The sequence below is a fragment of the Loa loa genome (assembly GCF_000183805.2).
Source record: "Loa loa unplaced genomic scaffold supercont3.25, whole genome shotgun sequence".
NCBI classification, from domain to species: Eukaryota; Metazoa; Nematoda; class Chromadorea; order Rhabditida; family Onchocercidae; genus Loa; species Loa loa.
This window is the reverse complement of record NW_018108205.1, coordinates 183,596-203,249: the sequence shown is the minus strand read 5'-3', so window position 1 is coordinate 203,249 and position 19,654 is coordinate 183,596. Positions and strand designations below refer to the sequence as shown.

Below are 19,654 nucleotides of genomic sequence, written 5' to 3'. Positions count from 1 at the left end.
TTTAGAAAGTTAAAAGCTGATACGATCTTATTTTTAGTCGCATTAGTTTACTTGCATGCCAAAAGTTTGGGATTTGTCCTAAGTTTGGCCCGGTAAAAGCAAGTAAAAGTACAAAAAAATTGAATTTGTCACAAAGTGATCAGTTTCTTGGATTTGGAAAATATAGTTAAATATTGAAGAGCTAAATGAAAAAAGTAGCCGGAAAGGGACAATTCTGTGTGAAGCACTGCTTCGATTGGAACTGATAAGTGCATTAAAGTCAAAAACTAAACGATGTTTTTTCCGCCAGGTTAGAAAAAAGGTTGCACTTCTTACCAAAAACATTTCAACGGATGCTTTGATACTCATATAGTTCTCTGTGAGGATTTCACACATTCCAGTTTTAATTTTATTTTGCTAGTGGCTTCTCTTTGAATTAACTAGAAATCCCCGCCCCTATAAGATTGTTGACAGTCCCAATTTCGTTGCTAATTTGATGTTAAATTCTGTGCGAAGTGGTTGTTTTTTCAGTTTTCGTGTAAATTATTGAAAATTTGTGAGTCATTTTGCTTACCGGAAGAATATATCGCTGACGCCAGTGAGGAGAGTTGAATGATGGGTGGCTCATCAGCGCGGGGGAACAAGATGCATATGAATTTATAAACGGGCGTACTGTGAACAACTGTTGCAAAATGGAATTAACTTTTGAAAATAAAGGACAATATGTCACTTTCGAAATGGATATTTCTTTTCTGGAACTGATTAATTTTCCCGCATTGCTTAATGAGATGCAGAAGGTGAGAAACTATATGCGGAATTTGACGGAATTCTCTACGAAAATTTAAGTTTCCCTCTCGAAATGCCGAATAAGCAATAGCGGAACCATTAAACGGGATTTTCGCCTAACTTTCTTTTTCAAAAAAAATTTTTTTTCCAAATCAGGATTTTTTTCAAAAGTAATCCGAAAAAAATTAAAATTTCAGAAACAGCCTTGGTATTTTTTATGGCTCGTCGAGAAACCTTGAAGGGTTAGGGATGAGCTGCAGAAAAAGCTTATTTTTTTCAAGATTTTCCAAAGACTCACTCAAAAAAAAACATCAAAGTTGCTGCTAAGATTTCAATTTTCAACCTGCTCACGATAGAATCTTGCTGAAACATTAAATTATAGAAATCTCACATAATATGCGAAATAACCGTTATGGTAGACCGACAAAATCGGCTAATGTTAAGTGTTTAAATTGATTATACTTTCAGGTGACCTATTTCTTCTTTAATTTCTCAATAAATGGGACATTGCTCTGGATATGCAACAGTTGTACTATTTACATAAGGGATGTATGTTCTGTTTAGCAGAGGTTATGAGGACTGAAATAATTTTCAGAACAAGCTTACGGGTAGAATGTACAACATAGAATTTTAGTACTCGATATTTTCGTAATACGATAATTCTTGAAAATTCTAAACCATCTAAAATTATGATATACTAAGGGGAGAAATGAGGGTTCAGAAATTCAACAACACACGTGTAAAGTCTTGATAAAGTGGTTTTACTGTTTTCACACATGATATCCCACCTTATACAAAAATAAAATTTTCGAAGCTCTCCAGGTAAGAAGTGTAACTCCTGAAACACCGTAGGGAAGAGCAAATTCCTCATTTCTAGCTTCTTCCATTTCTTTTTCTGGTTTCTGTATTTTATTATTTAATATATATGTGCACTTTTCTTTACAGTTGTCAAACAGTATCTTAAATTTTGCAACATTGGGTGTATCCGGAAAAATAACTGACCTTGAATCATAGCGTTCTGAAAGAGTTGTCTTTGTTCTTCGGTTCCCTAATGCTGTTAACTTACATGCATACCAGAACCGTTCTTTTTTGAGGTTTCCTTTTTAGGTGCGCAAACAGTGCTTGCAAAACCTTAGGGAAATGTGAACCGAAGAGAAACGGTTTAAAAAATGTTAACTAAAAGAAAACAATATATTATGCTTTTGCCCTCTGCTAAAGACTGATTCCATATCAGCCAGTCAAATAGTAATTTAGGGATACATCTTTGTGCTTTTTGTTTGCTGTTGTTTTTATATTACTAAGTGATTTATAATTTACGACCACAAAAAGTACAGGCCAGCACTGCACAATTGCAATATGAAGGGTTGCAATAGGGGGACGAATACAATATTGGTTTTCATTATCATATAAATGCAAATGTGCAAATCGAAATTGCGGATGGGGTCAAAACAAGTGAAGCGTCAGAGATTCGATGGAATGATGTTCAATTCATTTTCAGCTTTCTTCCTCACTAAAAACAATCCCGCATTTGGGACAGGTATAAATAAGTTACCGTGTTGGCAATTTAAGTTCGAATGTGAGGTTAAATTTGGGCTTCAAGATTTGACAGTTGTGGTAATGCCTGATTATGCCTTAAAATAAAGTCTTGCAAAGTCTAAGACAATCACTATATATCTATAACTGTCGGAAATTTTAAGAGGAAAAGATTATCAATCGATAACTTTGGAGTTTTAACTAGATTCAAGGATATAAGAAGAATGAGGAGAGGAGGTAGGGCTGCACTCATTATGTTTAGTGGTAAACTGTAACAAAATGGAATATATTTTTCAGTATCATAAGGGCTGATTCAGTTTTGAAAATAATCAACTATTATGTTTTAGTAAACATCTCTAAGATGAAACTTAGAAAGAAATGGTTTAGACGACAAAACCAAAAAAGTTGGGAGATGAGGTAAAAAGGATTTGATAGTAAATTCATGGATATTGTAAATAATTTTAACCTTTTAAAATGGATTGGAATTTTATTTGCAGAGATCTGAGTGAGAATCTGTTAACTGTGTTGACCGATTCGCAATTGCAAGGGCCGAAATCGGTGCGCAACTTACAACTTGACCGAAATTTTTTAACATGGTAACTGAAATTATTTCGTTAATCTTTTCCAGTTTCAAGTTTACATCATATTACTGGAGAACAGTTTCTTTAAGTGTTTTTCTTGAGTAGTGAGTTATTCGTTTTTTGATTACTCACCTTACCTGTTTATTTATTCAATAATGTATGCGTTTATATACCTACTTGATAATGACCTGTCTTCGCAGTCAGCTATCCCACACATAGTGCCACCGGATGGAGTTATTGAAGATCCGTTGGAACAAACTTCAGTATTTTGCCTGATGACACATGATTTCTAACTTCGATAAACGATTTCAAATAAGCTGGGGATTGCTTCGCATTTCGAAAGATTTCGAAGCTTAGATTCATATTCTGAGTATGACAACTTCTGTTAGTTCCTCAGCAGGTAGCTGTCTTTTTTTTAGTTGTCCAGAAAGAGCGCTTCGAAAACTTTGCTATTCGCATTCACTCTTTTGTAAAGTTTGAGATCGAAAAACTGAAATCAGGTGGAAGAGAAGAACTTGGCCTTATGCAAATGACGGCAACAAACATCAATGTGACGAGAAATGTCCCGTCATTCAGTTTCGCATGTTTCTGAGCGGCTGCAACAAGCTTGGTCACAAATGAATTCCCTAAAAAGAACTACAATGCTGGCTGCTATTCTTTTTAGTGCCCTCTGCATTTGACCAAATTCAAAAGTTGCATCGGCTTGAAGTCGGACATTTTTCTGAAATAATTTAACATCCATTTCAAAATTGTGTAAATGTACTGTTTACAGCTTAGACAACCACGTGATAGCAACATGGACAGAAATGGAAGTTTTAACACTGAATAGTAACAATTTGAGTACAATGGGACAGCTTGGACCAATGTCCAATCTTCGCGTCCTGTAAGCGGAAATTGAGAATATTTCTTTGAGAAAAAATGAAAATGCGGTCACCTATTTGGCGAACATTATTTTTAAACTTTTCTGACCCTGTTAATCAAATAGCAGTGCTTTTGAAATTGTTTTTTGAAATTGAATTGAATTTTTTGAAATTAAATTGGTGACAAAGTATCGCTTATTCAAGAAAGAGAAAGAAGAGAAAATCATCTAAAATCTAAAAATTGAAACTGGTCCTCTGGTTTAATCAAGCATTGTTTTGTCATTGAAAACAAAATACTATTAGCAAGTTGAGGTGTGGAACTTCTCCGAATTATTCAGGAGGTTGGCGGAAAATCCATGGCTTTGTGATTGTCGTTTACGATGGATGAAAAAGATCATTTCTAATTCACATTCACTGGCTCTAAATACACGATGCCACCGGCCAGCACATTTGTATTCTCGTATGTTGGAAAATATCGATGAAACGGTATTCACAATAATTTTTAAAGTCTTTTGTAAGTTCTGGAAAAGTGAAGAATTTTAAGGAATTAAAAAAAATGGCGAGCTATAGATAATAGAAAACAGGAAACATTTCAGAAATTTATAGAGAAAATCTTTAGAAAAAAAAGTAAATCACCAAAGGCAATTAGAGATAGCGGTGTTTGGTTATGGCGCTGTTCGGCTTTGATCTTGCAGACTGATTACGACTCTCCATTAATTTGACTTAAAATAACACTTCAAATTAGATTATCTCCATCGAATCTCAAATATTTTAACTTAAAGATAAAATAGGAACAATCGATTGTTTATTGTATTTTTGAGATAGTGTTTAATTTCATTCAAAGGAAAAACAATAATGATCGATATAGGGTTTTTTTTCAATCCCGCAAAATTAGCTAAAATTAAAGGCGCAGTTTTTTTCTAGCAGCGTCTACTCCATCATTTGATGAAGAACTTACATAAATCTTTTACACAAAAAAAGTGCTAATAGTAATAGATTCACAATGTTGTGGACAAAATTATGTAATAAAGTTGAAAATGATGCTCAAATTTCAAAAATTAATTTGCATGCTTAAATCTTGGACTATCTTTACAAGCCAAGCAAGAATTGACAGGATATCGGTTTATTTAATTTCAGTTAATGAAATGCTCTGGGATTGAGAAGCGTGCAGCCACTTCATGTCGTGATGCTTCAATATGTCCGTCTGTTTGCACCTGCACCGAAACGACGATCGATTGTCGGGATCGTGGTTTAACACATATCCCAGCTAATCTGCCTCCAACAACCACTGAGCTGTGAGATTATATTGTTTCAGTTTGCTGTAATTTCTGTGAGTGGCTTCTTGATCGAACAAAAACATCCTAAAGTTCTTTTTTTGAAACTGTAGAAGTAGGCATTTATCACCCCCTTACTGTGTAGTCCATTCTACGACCAAAAGCATTTCATATTTCAGAATTAGCTTGGCAAAATTTTTGTAGAAAATCCAAGTTTTTAGAGAATTTACAAAAATTTTCAATTTTTCAGAAGGCTTGAACAAAATCAAATAACCTATGTACCTCCTCGAGCATTCTATAATCTTCATCAACTCAAACGACTGTAAGTACGGAATAATGTAAACGTTATCCAGAATTTTCCATACAAATGCTTAGAGTTTTCTCAGAAAATCTCATTTTGGTAGTGGAAATTATTGGTAGAGTTAGATTACGAAATAAATTATAATATTAATAAATTAATATTATTAAGATTCTTATATTTAGTGATCTCAGTAAAAACAATATTGGAGACATCGGCCCGCGAGCATTTGATGGTTTGAAGTCACTAAACTCTCTGTGAGTCTTTTTCGAACCAGTTTATGCATCCGAGAAAAATGTTCGCTCGTCAAAATTGTGTCCGAAATTGTAGAACACTTGAAGATGTACTAAAGGTTTTAGTAAGAAACAAATAGCTTTGCTTAGAGATTACCACATTTCAACGTCTCAAAATGATATATTTATTAAAATGCTAACTATTCTAAACTCTGAAGGCTGGGATCAAGCGGATTTTCTCTTTGATAATTCTAAAGAACTTTCGGGGTCGCAGCCATCCGGTTTTATTCATTTGTTGAAGCGATGATAAAAATGATGGAAAAAGCCATCTCTCTTAATTCGGGGTCGTTTCGAGAAGTAAAGCCACTATTTTCAGAAGATTTAACGTGTTTTATTTTTACAGTGTGTTGTATGGAAATAATATAAGTAATTTACCGTCGGAAGCGTTCCATGGGCTTGCTAACCTTCAGTTATTGCTTTTGAATGCCAACAAGCTGATATGTCTTCGAAAAGATACTTTTTCAAGCCTAACAAACCTAAATTTGCTATCTTTATATGATAATCAAATTCATTCGATTGCTAATGGAACCTTCGATGGGTTGACCAACTTAACGACACTTCATTTAGCCCGCAATCCAATTATTTGTGATTGCAATCTCGTTAGTTCTTTCATCAATCCCTATAAATTTCAACTTACTCCAACACATTTAATTCAAAAACAGGAATTTAATTCCACCTTTATTACTCGCCTTTTAATCGCCAACTTTGCTTGTTATACTTATAGCATTTATTTTGGACTTTGACATTTATTCACGTCATAGCATTTATGTTGGAATTCCATACACTATGAATTTGAATTATTTCGAAAATTTCAAAAAAAGTAATAACAATTTTTCAGGAATGGCTTGCTCATTTATTAGCCAAGAAAGCTGTGGAAACTAGCAGTGCACGTTGTGATTCACCAAAACGAGTAGCTCACCGACGTATATCTACATTACATCACTCGAAATATCGATGTAAAGGTAATTTAAATTATCAAAGAATATCGAATAGATACGTTCTTCAGAAATTCAGAAAAAGAAAATCACCATCTTAATGGTTTCTTTCTGTAGATGGAATAAATTTTGAAGGGTCTGAGGCATATGTAACAGCTAACGCAGGTCGCTGCATCATCGACCATCCATGTCCGGTTGGCTGCTCATGTTTGAATACGTTCGTTGATTGCAGGTATTGCATTCTTTATAAGTAACTTATGTTCAGAACTATCAAATACTATACTATGTGTCCATGGCGCAAAAAGGATTTTTATGCTCATAGTAAACTTTTCATACTGTCACCTTAATATACCAGCTTTTGCAGTAATCGAGGCTGGACTGATTTTCCACGTAAACTACCTCGATATACCACCGAATTACGTATGTCCAACAATAAAATAACTGCCATTCGTCTTTCAACTAATCTGCATTTCGAAAATTTAACCACACTGTGTGTATTGATTTTCCTTTATTTTTTTGAACTTTATTTTATGCTTTTGAAAAAAAAACACTATGTTCATCTCATAAATAAGGAAAATTGATTCCAGGCTGCTGGATGGTAACGAAATCGAATTCATCGAGAGTAACTCGTTGTCTGGATTGGGTAAAGTACAAGAGCTGTAAGATTTTGTCAGCTGATTCATTTACTTTAATAACTTAGCAGTGCATTAATTGGTCAGTAAATCAATCAATCTATTTATTCATTTATTTATTTCTCATCATTTGATTGTGAATGTATACATTTCTCCTCCTACGATTTCTTTTTAATCGGTACAGTCTCGATTCTCAGGTGCTGACAGTTCTATGTAATACACCTCTTGCTGTAAATAATGCATGAAGAATCTTAAAACGTGCATGTTCAAATGTGAAGTAAGACTTACTACTAAAAGTATCATGCTATAATTAATAACGCTGTTGCAAATGATTTCTGTTTTTTGTTTAAACTGATGAATATTGACTTTTACAGTGACTTAAGCCGCAACAAATTACGGTATTTTTCTACTGCAGTGTTTGGAAATGGAAGTTTGCAAATCACTAAACTGTAAGTTTTGTAAGTCATCAGAACGACTCTCTCATCCATCGCATCATCATCGCTCATCCATCTCAACTTTTTCAACTTTTATGTGCGATTGCACTTTGACAGATAGTACTTATAGACTGGAATTATCGGAACGGCAATTTTTTCTGCTCTCCTTTCCTTGTTGATTGCTCAGAATACTTTCTGCAGTTTCAAAAGAAGTAATATCACTTTTTCCCGAAAGAAGCTAGTAATTATAAATGTCAAAGCGCTCGTTTTAAATCCACCTTTTCATTAATCCAAACTATCTGACCCCATTCGATAGTTTGGTAGTTTTCGGCCACTCTAAACCCCCGACATACTTCGACAGTAATCAGCCCTTCTTGTAAAGTGATGAGATGTTCAAATTAAATTTCATAGAAGGCATTTTTTTGTAATGCGCTTAGTATTATTTGAATGCAGACTTTTTTGCTATGTTAACTTAAGGATCTGCTTTCTTCATGATGATTTCGATTGCCATATATTCCACTTCCATATTTCTTATGAACAGTTTGAAAATTAATTTGCCTGAAATATATTTATTTGGTGTTATCGTCTTATTCGCTTCAAATAACTTGTTTTTATTTCAACACTTCTTGAAGCAGTGATTTCTAGCTTTTCCACTTATCTGAAAATATTTTCTTTAGCTTTATGGATATTAAGGTTGCATTCTTACTGTTTGTTTCAGGAATTTAAGCCACAATCAGATCAAATGCTTCTCAGCTGATTCGCTTGCCCAGCTAGCAACGTTAAAATCTGTGTATAATTTTGAAATTCTTCCAATGATTTTGAATTCTTTTCTTACTCAAATTCTTTATTCGATAGGATTTTAACTGCAGCCAAAAAAAAAACATTAAGAATGGCACAAAGTAAAGCCTGAGAGAAAAGTGTTTTTCCAATGCATCGTCATTTTGCAGATCGTTAGATGGAAACGATTTCGTTTGTAATTGTCATATTGTTGATTTTGTTCATTATCTACGAATGAATGGTTCACGCTTCCTGAATTCTGTTCTTTGTCATGAACCGATACAATTACGCGGTCGCATGATGACGTCTCTTAAAAAAGATGAACTGTTCTGCACTGGTAATTTGAGCATGATTTTTCAAATTTGACGTATTTCCCGTGTTTTAAATGGAATATTTTGAGTGGTGGGACAACAGCTGAAATTAAATTTTGTTATTATAATGAAACAGCTGTAGCCTAGAGGAATAAAATTACGAATGCTGAAATTAGAGAAGATTGAAGAATTTCCCTTAAACAAACAAAATTTTGAGAAACTATGGAAAATGTTTGTGTGGAAGATGGTAATTATTGCCCAACTGGTTGCACGTGTCATGAAACAGTAGTGCGTTGTTCGAATAAAAATCTTAAAAAATTTCCGGCTGATATACCCGTTGAAACTACTGAACTATTCCTGGACTCAAACGATATTGTCCTTATACCTCCTGAATTGAATAAGCTGAAGCATCTTGTCAAATTGTAAGTTATGGGCTGTTGTAATAAAGTAAATCAAGACTTAATTGTTTCAATTCCAATTTTTTTTTCTTTTTTTGTTTATCAGTTTATGATGGAGTCATCGGGATCAAAGCACTGAGCATTAGCTGACCTATCATAATAGTCTGCTTGTAATAATAATTAGTATTTTGATGATTCGAGTATTTTTCACTGTATATTTCTCTATTTCATAGTTCAGTTCATTTTAATATAGAAATCCCAACAACTTTGATTATCGTAGAAATATTGGCAGAACATATATTTCTTCCTTTTATCTTTAAATCGTGGTTTGCAGAGATCTAAGCCACAACCGGATTGTTGCAATTGAAAACGGTGCATTTGCGAATTTGACCAAATTGTCAACTTTGATACTTAGTTTCAACAAACTTGAATGCCTAGAAGAAGAGGCATTCACACATTTGACTAGTTTACGCATTCTTTCATTGCACGGAAATGATATTTCAGTTTTGCCGGAGTCAGCTTTTGCCAATCTACATAACATTACACATATGTAAGAACTAATTTTTTGTTAACTCGTACTTTATGTCCATATATTCTACTCGAAATTCTGTCCTCTTTAAATGTGTTACAAATTCTAGAGCTCTTGGAAGTAATTCGTTGTATTGCGATTGTCATATTGCGTGGTTTAGCCGATGGATAAAAAGTCGTTTCATTGAAGCTGGAATTGCTCGCTGTGAACTTCCCTTGAATTTCCGAAATCAGTTGCTCTTATCAGCCGATGAACTACAGTTCAAGTAATTGTATTTGTAAAGAATTTGCATTTTATTCAGTTAGAGGAAGGTCTGACCCATGCTAGAATTTTATCGTTCAATTTTTACAGGTGTGTTGAAAAAGTGCCAAAAAATGTGTTGGTTAAATGTGATGCCTGTGTTGATAACCCATGCAAAAATGGCGGTACATGTCAAAAGATGAAAGGAAGGACATTTGCGTGTAAGTGCGTAGCCAGATATCACGGAAAATATTGTGAAAATAAAATCGATGCGTGTTATGGTGAGCCGTGTCTAAACAATGCCACCTGCAAGGTAATCGTACCTATAGCTTGCTGCATAATTTTTTACATTCTTCGCGTGCACTTAAGCCGAAATAGTAGCCTAAGATATTCTCACTGAACCTAATCGATATCAGTCTTTAGCACTGCTGGGCTTTAGGAAATATTAAAATTTCGGAAGTAATTTGAATTCTTGCTTTGATTTCTTTTCCTTTCATAGTCGTAATTTCAGTGACAGAAGGAGAGAGAGAGAGATTTCCTTTGTTAAGCTTTTAAATGAAGCTTCATGTTATAATTTTGTAATTTGAAGATACTTCAAGATGGGCGTTTTAAATGTCATTGTGTGAAAGGTTTCGAAGGTGACCGTTGCGAGACAAATATTGATGATTGTGTAAAAAATAAGTGTCAGAATGGAGCAACCTGTATTGATTTGGTAAGTTCGTTTTTGTACTGGAAGCCCTTCAAATAATGAAAACATATTTGAATGACTGGAAATGATCCATTGAAGTCAAACTTACTGACACTTTTCTGCAAGGGAAATATTTTTAGAAAATTTTTTACTTCATTAGATGCAATTTAGATAAATTCCTACGAATGCAAATGTCCATCAATGCACACAGGAAGTTTTTGTGAGGAAAAAGTGGAATTTTGTTCGAATAAAATGAATCCATGCGCAAACAGAGGACTGTGCGTGCGACAAGCTGTTTCTTACAGGTAATTTCTTCGTAATCTGGAAATTTATCCTTCCTTCTTGTTGTAATTCAATGCACAACAAAAAGCTAATATCAGTGTAGAATAAAATTTTCAAATCCATTTCCCTTGGCAATCAGCTTCCTGTTTTTTCGGCCTGCCCGACAGCTGAATTAAACAGAACGATATGGTTGCCACATGATGAACGTTTTCAAATAATCCGTTTTAATCGTAAAATGCATGTCATGTTACATGCACGTTCTATAAAGTAACGCGTTTACTTTGACGTGCACTGCTAGAAAAAATGCTGATATTTGTGATTATTGATTTTTTTCCAACCCACGTAGTTAAAAATTGAAGTCCCAGCAAATATGCGCTTTTTTTAGATGTGATTGCTTGCCAGGTTTTACCGGTATCAACTGTACGATAAACATTAATGATTGTACACATAATCTATGCAAAAATAATGCAATTTGCGTTGTTAGTCTTTTAATTTTTAGGTCTCCTGTTTCTCACTTATAATATTCCAATATAGATAAATTCCTATGCATGCAAATGGTCATCAACGCACATAGGAAGTGCGTTATAGTTCAACTACCAAAAAATTCTGAATGTTAAACACCGAATGTTGGCGTGTTGAGGATAGCAAAGAATTTGCATCCACAAAATTTTTCAGGACGGTATACAATCATATAAATGTGAATGTATCGACGGATATACGGGAAAACTTTGCGAATTACCACCGGTGTCAGGCGATTACTATCCGAAGACATCACCATGTCATGCACATTCTTGCGAACATGCGAGCTTTTTCTTTCCATCTGATTAGACTTCCGTTTATCTTTTGAATTTCCAGCTGTTGTGCGATAATGATAAGTATAAATTACTTCAGGGTGTATGCCATGAATTAGGAAATGACGTGTTCTGTAAATGTTCTGAAGGATATACTGGTAAGCGGTGTGAACAGTTGAGAGCTGCAGGATATGTTCAAAATGATTCGTTCGTCGCTTTGGAACCCTTCATTGCTTCACCGAATGGAAATCTAACCTTCACATTGATTACTACTGCTAGGTTATTGTTCTGATGATTCTTAGTAAACCTCTCTCTAAACTTTAGAACAGCGATTCACATAGATTATTTCAGCACCGGAGTCGTCGTATATTATGGCGATAATGCACACTTATCGGTCGAATTATACGACGGTCGTTTGAAAATTTCATTCTGTGTGGGCAATTTTCCTGCATCTCATATGTACAGCTATGTTACTGGTACTTTTTAGGCATCGATCTTTATATGTTTATTTTTATACTGAAAGGTGTTTATTTATTTTCTATACGATGTTTATTTTTATTTAGAAAGGATTTATGTTTTCTGACGATGATACTGAAGCATTCTTAACACTAGTTCCGCTAGGAAGAAATGAAGTCGAATGATTAGAGATCATATTTGAATCTCAATTAAAATATTGAAATATGGTGTAACCATTATTAAACACTCCATTTAGTGCATGATGGACGTCCACATCGGATAGAAATTTATATCAAAGGAATAACGCTAACATTAAAAATTGATAGTTATGAACCACAGACTGTTGTAAACAGTGGCCCAAAAGAAACGTTCGTATTAACAAGCAAGAAATTCTTACATATTGGTGGCATCCCGGCCTCTGTTGCTATTAAAGCAATTACCGCTTTTCATTTAAAGCAAGCACATAGCTTTAAAGGTAAATTTCAAGGAATGAACAGAATTTCAATTGTTAGATTTCTGCGGATCCATTTTTTGACGTCGTCTGTTTTATCACGAGTTTTATTACTATCGACAAAAAACAATAAAGAAGTTCCCGTTGTTTAGGAATGTATAAAAATGAAATAACATTTGATGCTTGTGCTTCATTCTCATTAATAGATCAATATTATTAAAGGAAATTAATAAAATTGATTTCAGTTGGTTTGAAGTAGTATTATCAATTTTGTTATTTCGAACTTAGAAACTCTGATCTGATTTTGTTTTTCTGTTTTTTAGCAAGATAAATCATGAGAGATCATTTATTTAACAAGGTGAGCTAAAGCATTGGTTAGCAAATGTCGTCATTTTCGAGTCTCTCAGGGTCTCATTCAACAAAACCTGCTGATACTGTAAATGATTAACTTGGAATAGAATTTCAGGATGCATCTCCGATTTTTATGTTAATGATGTGTTAGTTGATTTCGATAAGGTGGAACAGAAGGAGAAGATTTTAAATGGATGTGCCAAAAGTGTGGATCTCTGTAGTGGTGTCCAGTGTTACAGCGGTACATGCATTACGAATTCCTCGTTATCCAGCGGTTACATATGTCATTGTCCTCCTGGTTATAGTGGCACGCATTGTCAACGACGTAAGCTGTTTGAATTATGCTGTGCAATTTTATCGCATTCATTTGTATTTCTTAGGAAATATAGTTTTCCTGCATATGAAATTCCCAAATTTCAGGTGAAGTTTTTTGTGCCAAAGAGAAATTTCGTTATCATTACTTGGACGGTAACTGCCGTTCGGCAGAACGAATCAAAAATGGTCGATGTAATGGGTGGTGTGGTAATGACAATAAACAGTGTTGTGCAGTCGTGAAAAGTAAGAGGCGCAGGTTGAAAATGTACTGCAAAGATGGTAGTACTACTTCGCAGGTTGTTCGCATTGTACGAAAATGTCAGTGTACTGCAGAAGCAGCATGTCATACTGCGTAGCTTCCTGAATATTTGTTTAGTTACTGCTTCAATAATGATTTCGTGGTCTTTAGTGTGTTGCTCTTGACTATGCCCTCGCATCCAGTCCCAACTCAGAACCTGCTGCTTTTGTATAATGCTCATATTCTTAGTGATCAGTCGAATTACTACTTCAAATATAGGAATTGCTAATTGTGAAAAACAGTGTAATGTAGTGCGTTGAACATCAATTCACATATCAGCATGTCTATTCCATGTTTTAACACACTGCATAATCTATTCAAGAAAGAGGCATATAAACAAAGAAGCATTTGTATAAACCAAAAAAAAAATTGCACAGCTAAGGGAATATGGTTCACGATATGCAAGTTCATTTAATGATTAGTCGCAGAACGTGTGTTCCGTTCTTTTTTCACTATCCTCCAGAAAGGTTCCAAGTAATCTGATAGGTTCATACAATGTTACAAATGCTCTGAAGTGGATAAACTTTTAAACGAATAATACGACTTATCCTTTTCATCTGCCATGAAATGCAACCCAGGTCGCTATCTTCTAGATTCTCATTTGGAGGACTTCGACTTTCTCTTGTTAGTTGCTACGACTTCATCAAAATAGGAGCACATTTCATGCTTTCTGCAAAAATGAGACAGGATTTTGGAGCATTGTTCTCAAATTTTTATGAGATAATTAACTGTGTGAAAAGTTTATTATCGTCTACGGTAGGCTTATCATATGAGAAATGGTTATATATAATTGTTTTTCAGAATAAATGCTCCATTGTGATCTAGTTAAATTCCTATGCACGAGGCATATGGCATGGTTGCTTAATCACGAAATCAATTTTCAAATAACGAAGGTCGTCTTCCCTAACTAGATAGTATAATAATTAGAGTATCTGGCCTGAAGTACTGATGGATGACAACCGATATATTCTTATTCTGCCTCTAACACTCCGGACTCATTGCGCGAACTTCGCACAAAGATTTAAATTTGGGAAGAATAATTCGAACTAGTATTTTTAAAAAAAAAAAGAAACTATTCTTATTCAAAAAAAATGATGCGGAAAAATTGTTATAAAAATGGTAAGAAAAGACAAAAAAAAAAAAAAGAAAAAACAAAGCCGTTAGAAGATCGGGACAGAACCACACAAACACACAAACTGCATGAAATACATTTCCAGAAAACTATTCTTATTTTTATAACAGTTTTATAGCTCGATGTAATTCTTCAACTTGATTCCCCAAATTTATAGCCTTCAATTTTTTGATTACATCTTTCTCAGATTCTTGTTTCTGTGAAAATTTAAAGTTTTTTGAAAACATTAGAAAAGGTACACATCCTCAAAGAAAGTTTAACAATGATTCCAATACTAGATTTTTCTGAAATTCAGTCCGTTTAACCTTAATAAATTTACACATCCAAATGCCTTAATAAATTTACACATCCAAATGAAATTTTGAATCAAGGATACTCTCCCTCTTATTTGGGTAACTCACAAAAAGGTAAATTCAGCTTAAATTGGGTTTGAAGATACTGATTGCACGTTTTGCTTAGCGGATGCGAACGTTTTGGCTGAATTTTTTGAACTTTTTAATTCAGTGTTTCTCCAGATTGCACGTTTTCTGCATTTCGTCTGGTCATACCAAACGACAAACATTGTTTTCAGAATCCTTAAAGGATGAAATGAGATTGACGCAAAACGAATAGTTAACTGACTAATGAGGTTGTTCGTACTATTCATAAGAATTCGGAGTCTGGAATTTTGTATGCAGGGAATCTAGATCGCTGAAAATAAGTAGTTAAAAAATCATCTTTTTTTTGAAAATTTACACATTTTTTGCTGAAAGTTTATCAAAATCTCATTCGGGAAGATCAAGAAATTTCACAGAGTAATGAGTAATTCCATTCTTCAAGAATACCGCAAGTTAATGCTTAGAAATTGACGAAACTCTTCAGGATATTGACATGCTGTATGTTAGAAGTGCTTAGCAGAGTAAACTAAAAAAGTAGTTGCTAGCAAACATTCTGTAAGATGGACGCGGAATGTTTCATGCATATTTGATCATATGCAGTATCGATAGCTTCAGGACACTGCATTACTTCCCCCATCAATTTAACTCCATCCCCAACTCTGTGTCCTTTTGGACATCAGAAAACTTTAGATTTAATGAGTTTTCCTAAGTTTCATAAATTTTGTTAAACTGACACTCTATTTCTTATCAAATGAAAAAACAAAATGTCAAGATTGGACAGTCGCTGCTAATAATAGGGAATTTTATCCGCTTTTTAACCATTATTACTGTTTACAAAAACCAAGATGCTCCTAGCATTAATAGCCATAATTTGCATAATTTTGGCACTTTTGATCAATCATTCAATTTTAGATGTTGGTGACGAATATGAGAAATTTTGATCACTTGAAAGATACCGCGAAACACATAAAAACAGTTTGCGGCATTTTGGCATATCTTCGGATTATTTCTTTCTTATTCGTCTCTTTCTTATACATATACATTGCAATTCAAACATTTAATTCTCTGATATAAATATATTAATTGGGAGGTCATGAAAATTTACAGGATTATTCGCCTGAAAAAATTTCTAAGTGAAAATGAATATTACACGGTAATATTGGTTATGGTTTAACAAATTCATCTGTGCAAGTGTGCTAGTATAATTTCTTTTTCCCTGATTTACTGTTCACTGAAACTACCTGGACTAAAAAGAAAATGATTTCGATTAGCGTGAGCTCACTACCAAAGAGTTTGACCCAAGTCAGTACCTTACAAAAAACGGTTGGTATGGCATTTTAAAGGGTTTTGTTGTAAAACAAGTGCACATGGAATACCGATGATTTGGCCGTGCACAAAACAAGTACTACAGCTTATTTGCCTATTTACTACAAGTTTTTTAGAATTTGATTTTGCATGCAGTCTAATGAATTGCACGTAGTCCTGAAAATTGGGTAAATTTAGAATAGCATGGGCATTGCTGTTTCTTAAATGCTTGACGATGTTATATTACGATGTTGAAAGTGCTCTCGGTAAGTGCCATCGCAATGAAAAAATTGTCGATATTCAGCTCAAGTTTGGTAGGTACTTTTGAAGGTAGACTTCTCCAAACTTTTAATTCCAATTCAAAATGTATCAAAATAAGTTTAGATATGGCATCATTTCCTGTAATTACATTGTCAGTTTGGATCATTATTTTCATTTCGTGACTAGTTACAGAATCAAATACAATTTCTGTTAGTAGTTTATTATTCAATATAAATCATAGTTTTTATGTACAAAATAGTACATTGAAAATGGTGGATAGCCAATAGCAGCTTCTTTATCTTTATATCGATATTCACTTCTTACTTGAACTTATTTTACTGATTTCTTAACTGATATTGTTCCGAACTTCGGGTCATGTTTTGCTTTCAATTATTTTCAACTGAAGCATGAATTTGACTAGCCTTTGAGTGGATATGTAACAAAAAAGCAATCTTTCATGATTTTTCTCGTAATTAATGGATTATGATTTCGGAACCTTGAAATGGTCACTCGATTTATTTTTGAAAAATGTGTAAGCCTGATGTAGGCCTTTGAATGTTGGTGTATATAGATGAATCGGATATCTGTCGACGACAGAAGCTACCAGAATTTGACTTGCAATTCATGACATGGAAGACTACCCATTCACCGATACGTTTGGGTATTCGGCTCCAACTGGATGCATTTCTTTGTTTATATTTCCATTGGCAATATGCTCAAAAGAATATGTTTGAAAAAATTCTGAGAATGAAGTTACCATAAAAGTTTGGAAATGTTTGTAGAAGCGGATGACCAGGCTTCCAGCACCTTATGGGAATTGTATTGCCGATGAGAAGCACGAAAAACAAAAAATTTAAAAATAACAAAAATACCTGAAAGATAAACCTTTTGATTAAGATCAAAAATTCTAAATTTAAAATAATTCTTAAAACATAAGAATGGCTTTGCAAATATGAGTCCCACAAATTTTTTAGCCCGCCATATTTGCAAAAAAAAGAAAACAAATTTCAACCTAATAACCAACAATTTTTAACTATCAATTGTTCACTTAGCGTAATTCTTAGTTGCTGGCGAAATACTAATATCCTGCGCAAATAATTTGTTGCAATGCAGTCTTCTTTCAATAAACTGCAAACAATTAACTATTTTCAATTATGCTTTGTGGTACAAAAGTCGATGAGACTTCTCAAAAGATTTGCCTCAAAATGTTTTTTCGAATCCTTCCATTATTCGCGGTCAGCGGCTGTGTGGCTGCATCGGCATGTTTCTTTTTGACATTATAACTTTGGTGATTAAGATTGAGATGTCGCTTATAAAGTTTGATTAAGAGATTAATAATACTGCAAAAGAAATACCAAGAATTATTAGCTACTGTTAGCTACTTTATTAGCTACTAACATAAGTACAGTAAAAGAGCAGCTAAAATAAGAGAGTGGAAAGCTGCCAGGACCGCTTGTTTGATAATTAGCAATGGATGGTATTGGGACGATGCAGCATCCATCGGCAGTTAAATTATCTCGTCGATTTGTGGATGGCTCGCACTGTTATGCTTTTTTCATGTTTATTTTATGTTATCAAACCATCTTAAACATTATCTGAAGATGCAGTTATTGCTGCATCATAGGGACCATTTGTATCTTTTTAAATACAACCCACTGGAAACAACCATCGAAAAGCCCTCACAGTCAGGTATCTGCAAGTTATTCAATTTATTTCTAATTATATTCTTTTTAAATTGCATATTACTGTTTTATAGAATAGTTATTACATATAAGGTAACATATCTGTTTTTGTGCTACGGTCGCCAAGGTGTAATAATCTGGGATAACAAACAAAATCGAGTTTGTTAGTGGTCATTCATTCAAGCAGTATTCTTGATTTAATTGAGAAATGCTGAACGTTGAAAAGAGCTTGCACTCCATACTTGTTATGTTCGACTGCCAAAATAATATAACTAAACAGGTAATCTCCAGGCTGATTGATCAATCAAGCAGGTATTCTCCAGACTGATTGATGGATTAGGAGTTTATTGTTGCTACAACTTTTTTAAAGTTAGAGGCATTGAGATATAGAAAGCTTATGAAAACAGAATTCTGAGAACTTGGAAATTCCTTGCGATATCCAGGTTTTAGCTTTCACGTATTCAGGTTTTCGTTCATGGTAAAATGCCATTGTCTAAATTGAACGGCATGATTGATGTTTATTATGCCATTTAAGAGAGCAATTTTTAATATACTTGGTGAAAATATTAGCATTATTAACATATAATATACAACAATTTGCGCTCTAATTTGAGGGACATGTAAACGTCCGAACAAATATTAAAGAATGGAAATAGGTGAATACCTTTCAGTGATTGCCGCTAATTGTGACGAGTGAATTTCTTAACCAAGTCCATCCCATTCCCTTATTCCACTTTTCTTTCTATAGCTCTTCTACCAGCAATCTCAAAAATTCTTATATAGGATCTATATTGTGATTATTTTTCTGATAACTAAGCATGCAATTTTGAACTAAGTACTTTTCAGCAGCCTCGAATTTATTGAATATGTTCTCGAATCAATTAAGTATTTGAAAAGAATGACGAGAAAATATTCAGGTATTTTGTTTGCCCTTACTTATCGCTATCCGATAATGATGACTCACTTATGTTGCTGTAAAATCGTAATACAACCGGAAATTGGATTAAAACGGGTGAGCTATTTGTATGGAAGAGTGGCCTTGATGAGTTTTGAAAGTATAATAGTACTATATAGTTTATTGCTGAATAAAATCTTTACTGGTAGCGTGATGGGTGACGATGTATCATGAGAAAGATTAATGTTCTCTTGACTACACAAGATTTCTAGAAACTGAAGGATAACCTTTAAAAACTTTCAAATATAATGGATTTTGGAAACAGGTTCAAGCCTTGACTTTTCCCATCGTAAGGACTATTCTAAGAGGTCATGGTGGTTGAAAACTAATTTTTCCAATTTTTATGATGCTTTGTGAGTGTAGAACAGTAAATCATAAATCACAACTGCATCGAAATTAAAAGGAGTCTTATACAATTATATACAATTAGGGAAGTTTTTTTCTTCACTT

General features: G+C 33.9%; 2 protein-coding genes across 2 annotated transcripts; both read left to right on the top strand.

Moving 5' to 3' along the window:
• Positions 1-3,685: 3,685 nt before the first annotated feature.
• Positions 3,686-13,550, top strand: LOAG_01152 (hypothetical protein; the record flags this gene model as incomplete). The annotated part of the gene is made up of 26 exons (XM_003136692.1): positions 3,686-3,762; positions 4,078-4,225; positions 4,877-5,034; positions 5,264-5,335; positions 5,497-5,568; positions 5,948-6,203; positions 6,443-6,566; positions 6,675-6,771; positions 6,904-7,029; positions 7,127-7,198; positions 7,546-7,620; positions 8,324-8,395; positions 8,553-8,719; positions 8,911-9,115; positions 9,426-9,641; positions 9,730-9,885; positions 9,972-10,173; positions 10,450-10,572; positions 10,720-10,853; positions 11,216-11,309; positions 11,506-11,574; positions 11,722-11,900; positions 11,973-12,097; positions 12,334-12,552; positions 12,995-13,204; positions 13,300-13,550. The coding sequence occupies 26 exons, from the start codon at positions 3,686-3,688 to the stop codon at positions 13,548-13,550; spliced, it is 3,699 nt and encodes a 1,232-aa protein (XP_003136740.1).
• Positions 13,551-18,037: 4,487 nt separating this feature from the next.
• LOAG_01151 (hypothetical protein) lies at positions 18,038-19,378 on the top strand (the record flags this gene model as incomplete). The annotated part of the gene is made up of 3 exons (XM_003136691.1): positions 18,038-18,126; positions 18,192-18,256; positions 19,167-19,378. 3 exons carry the CDS (start codon positions 18,038-18,040, stop codon positions 19,376-19,378), a joined length of 366 nt encoding a protein of 121 aa, XP_003136739.1.
• Positions 19,379-19,654: the final 276 nt, after the last annotated feature.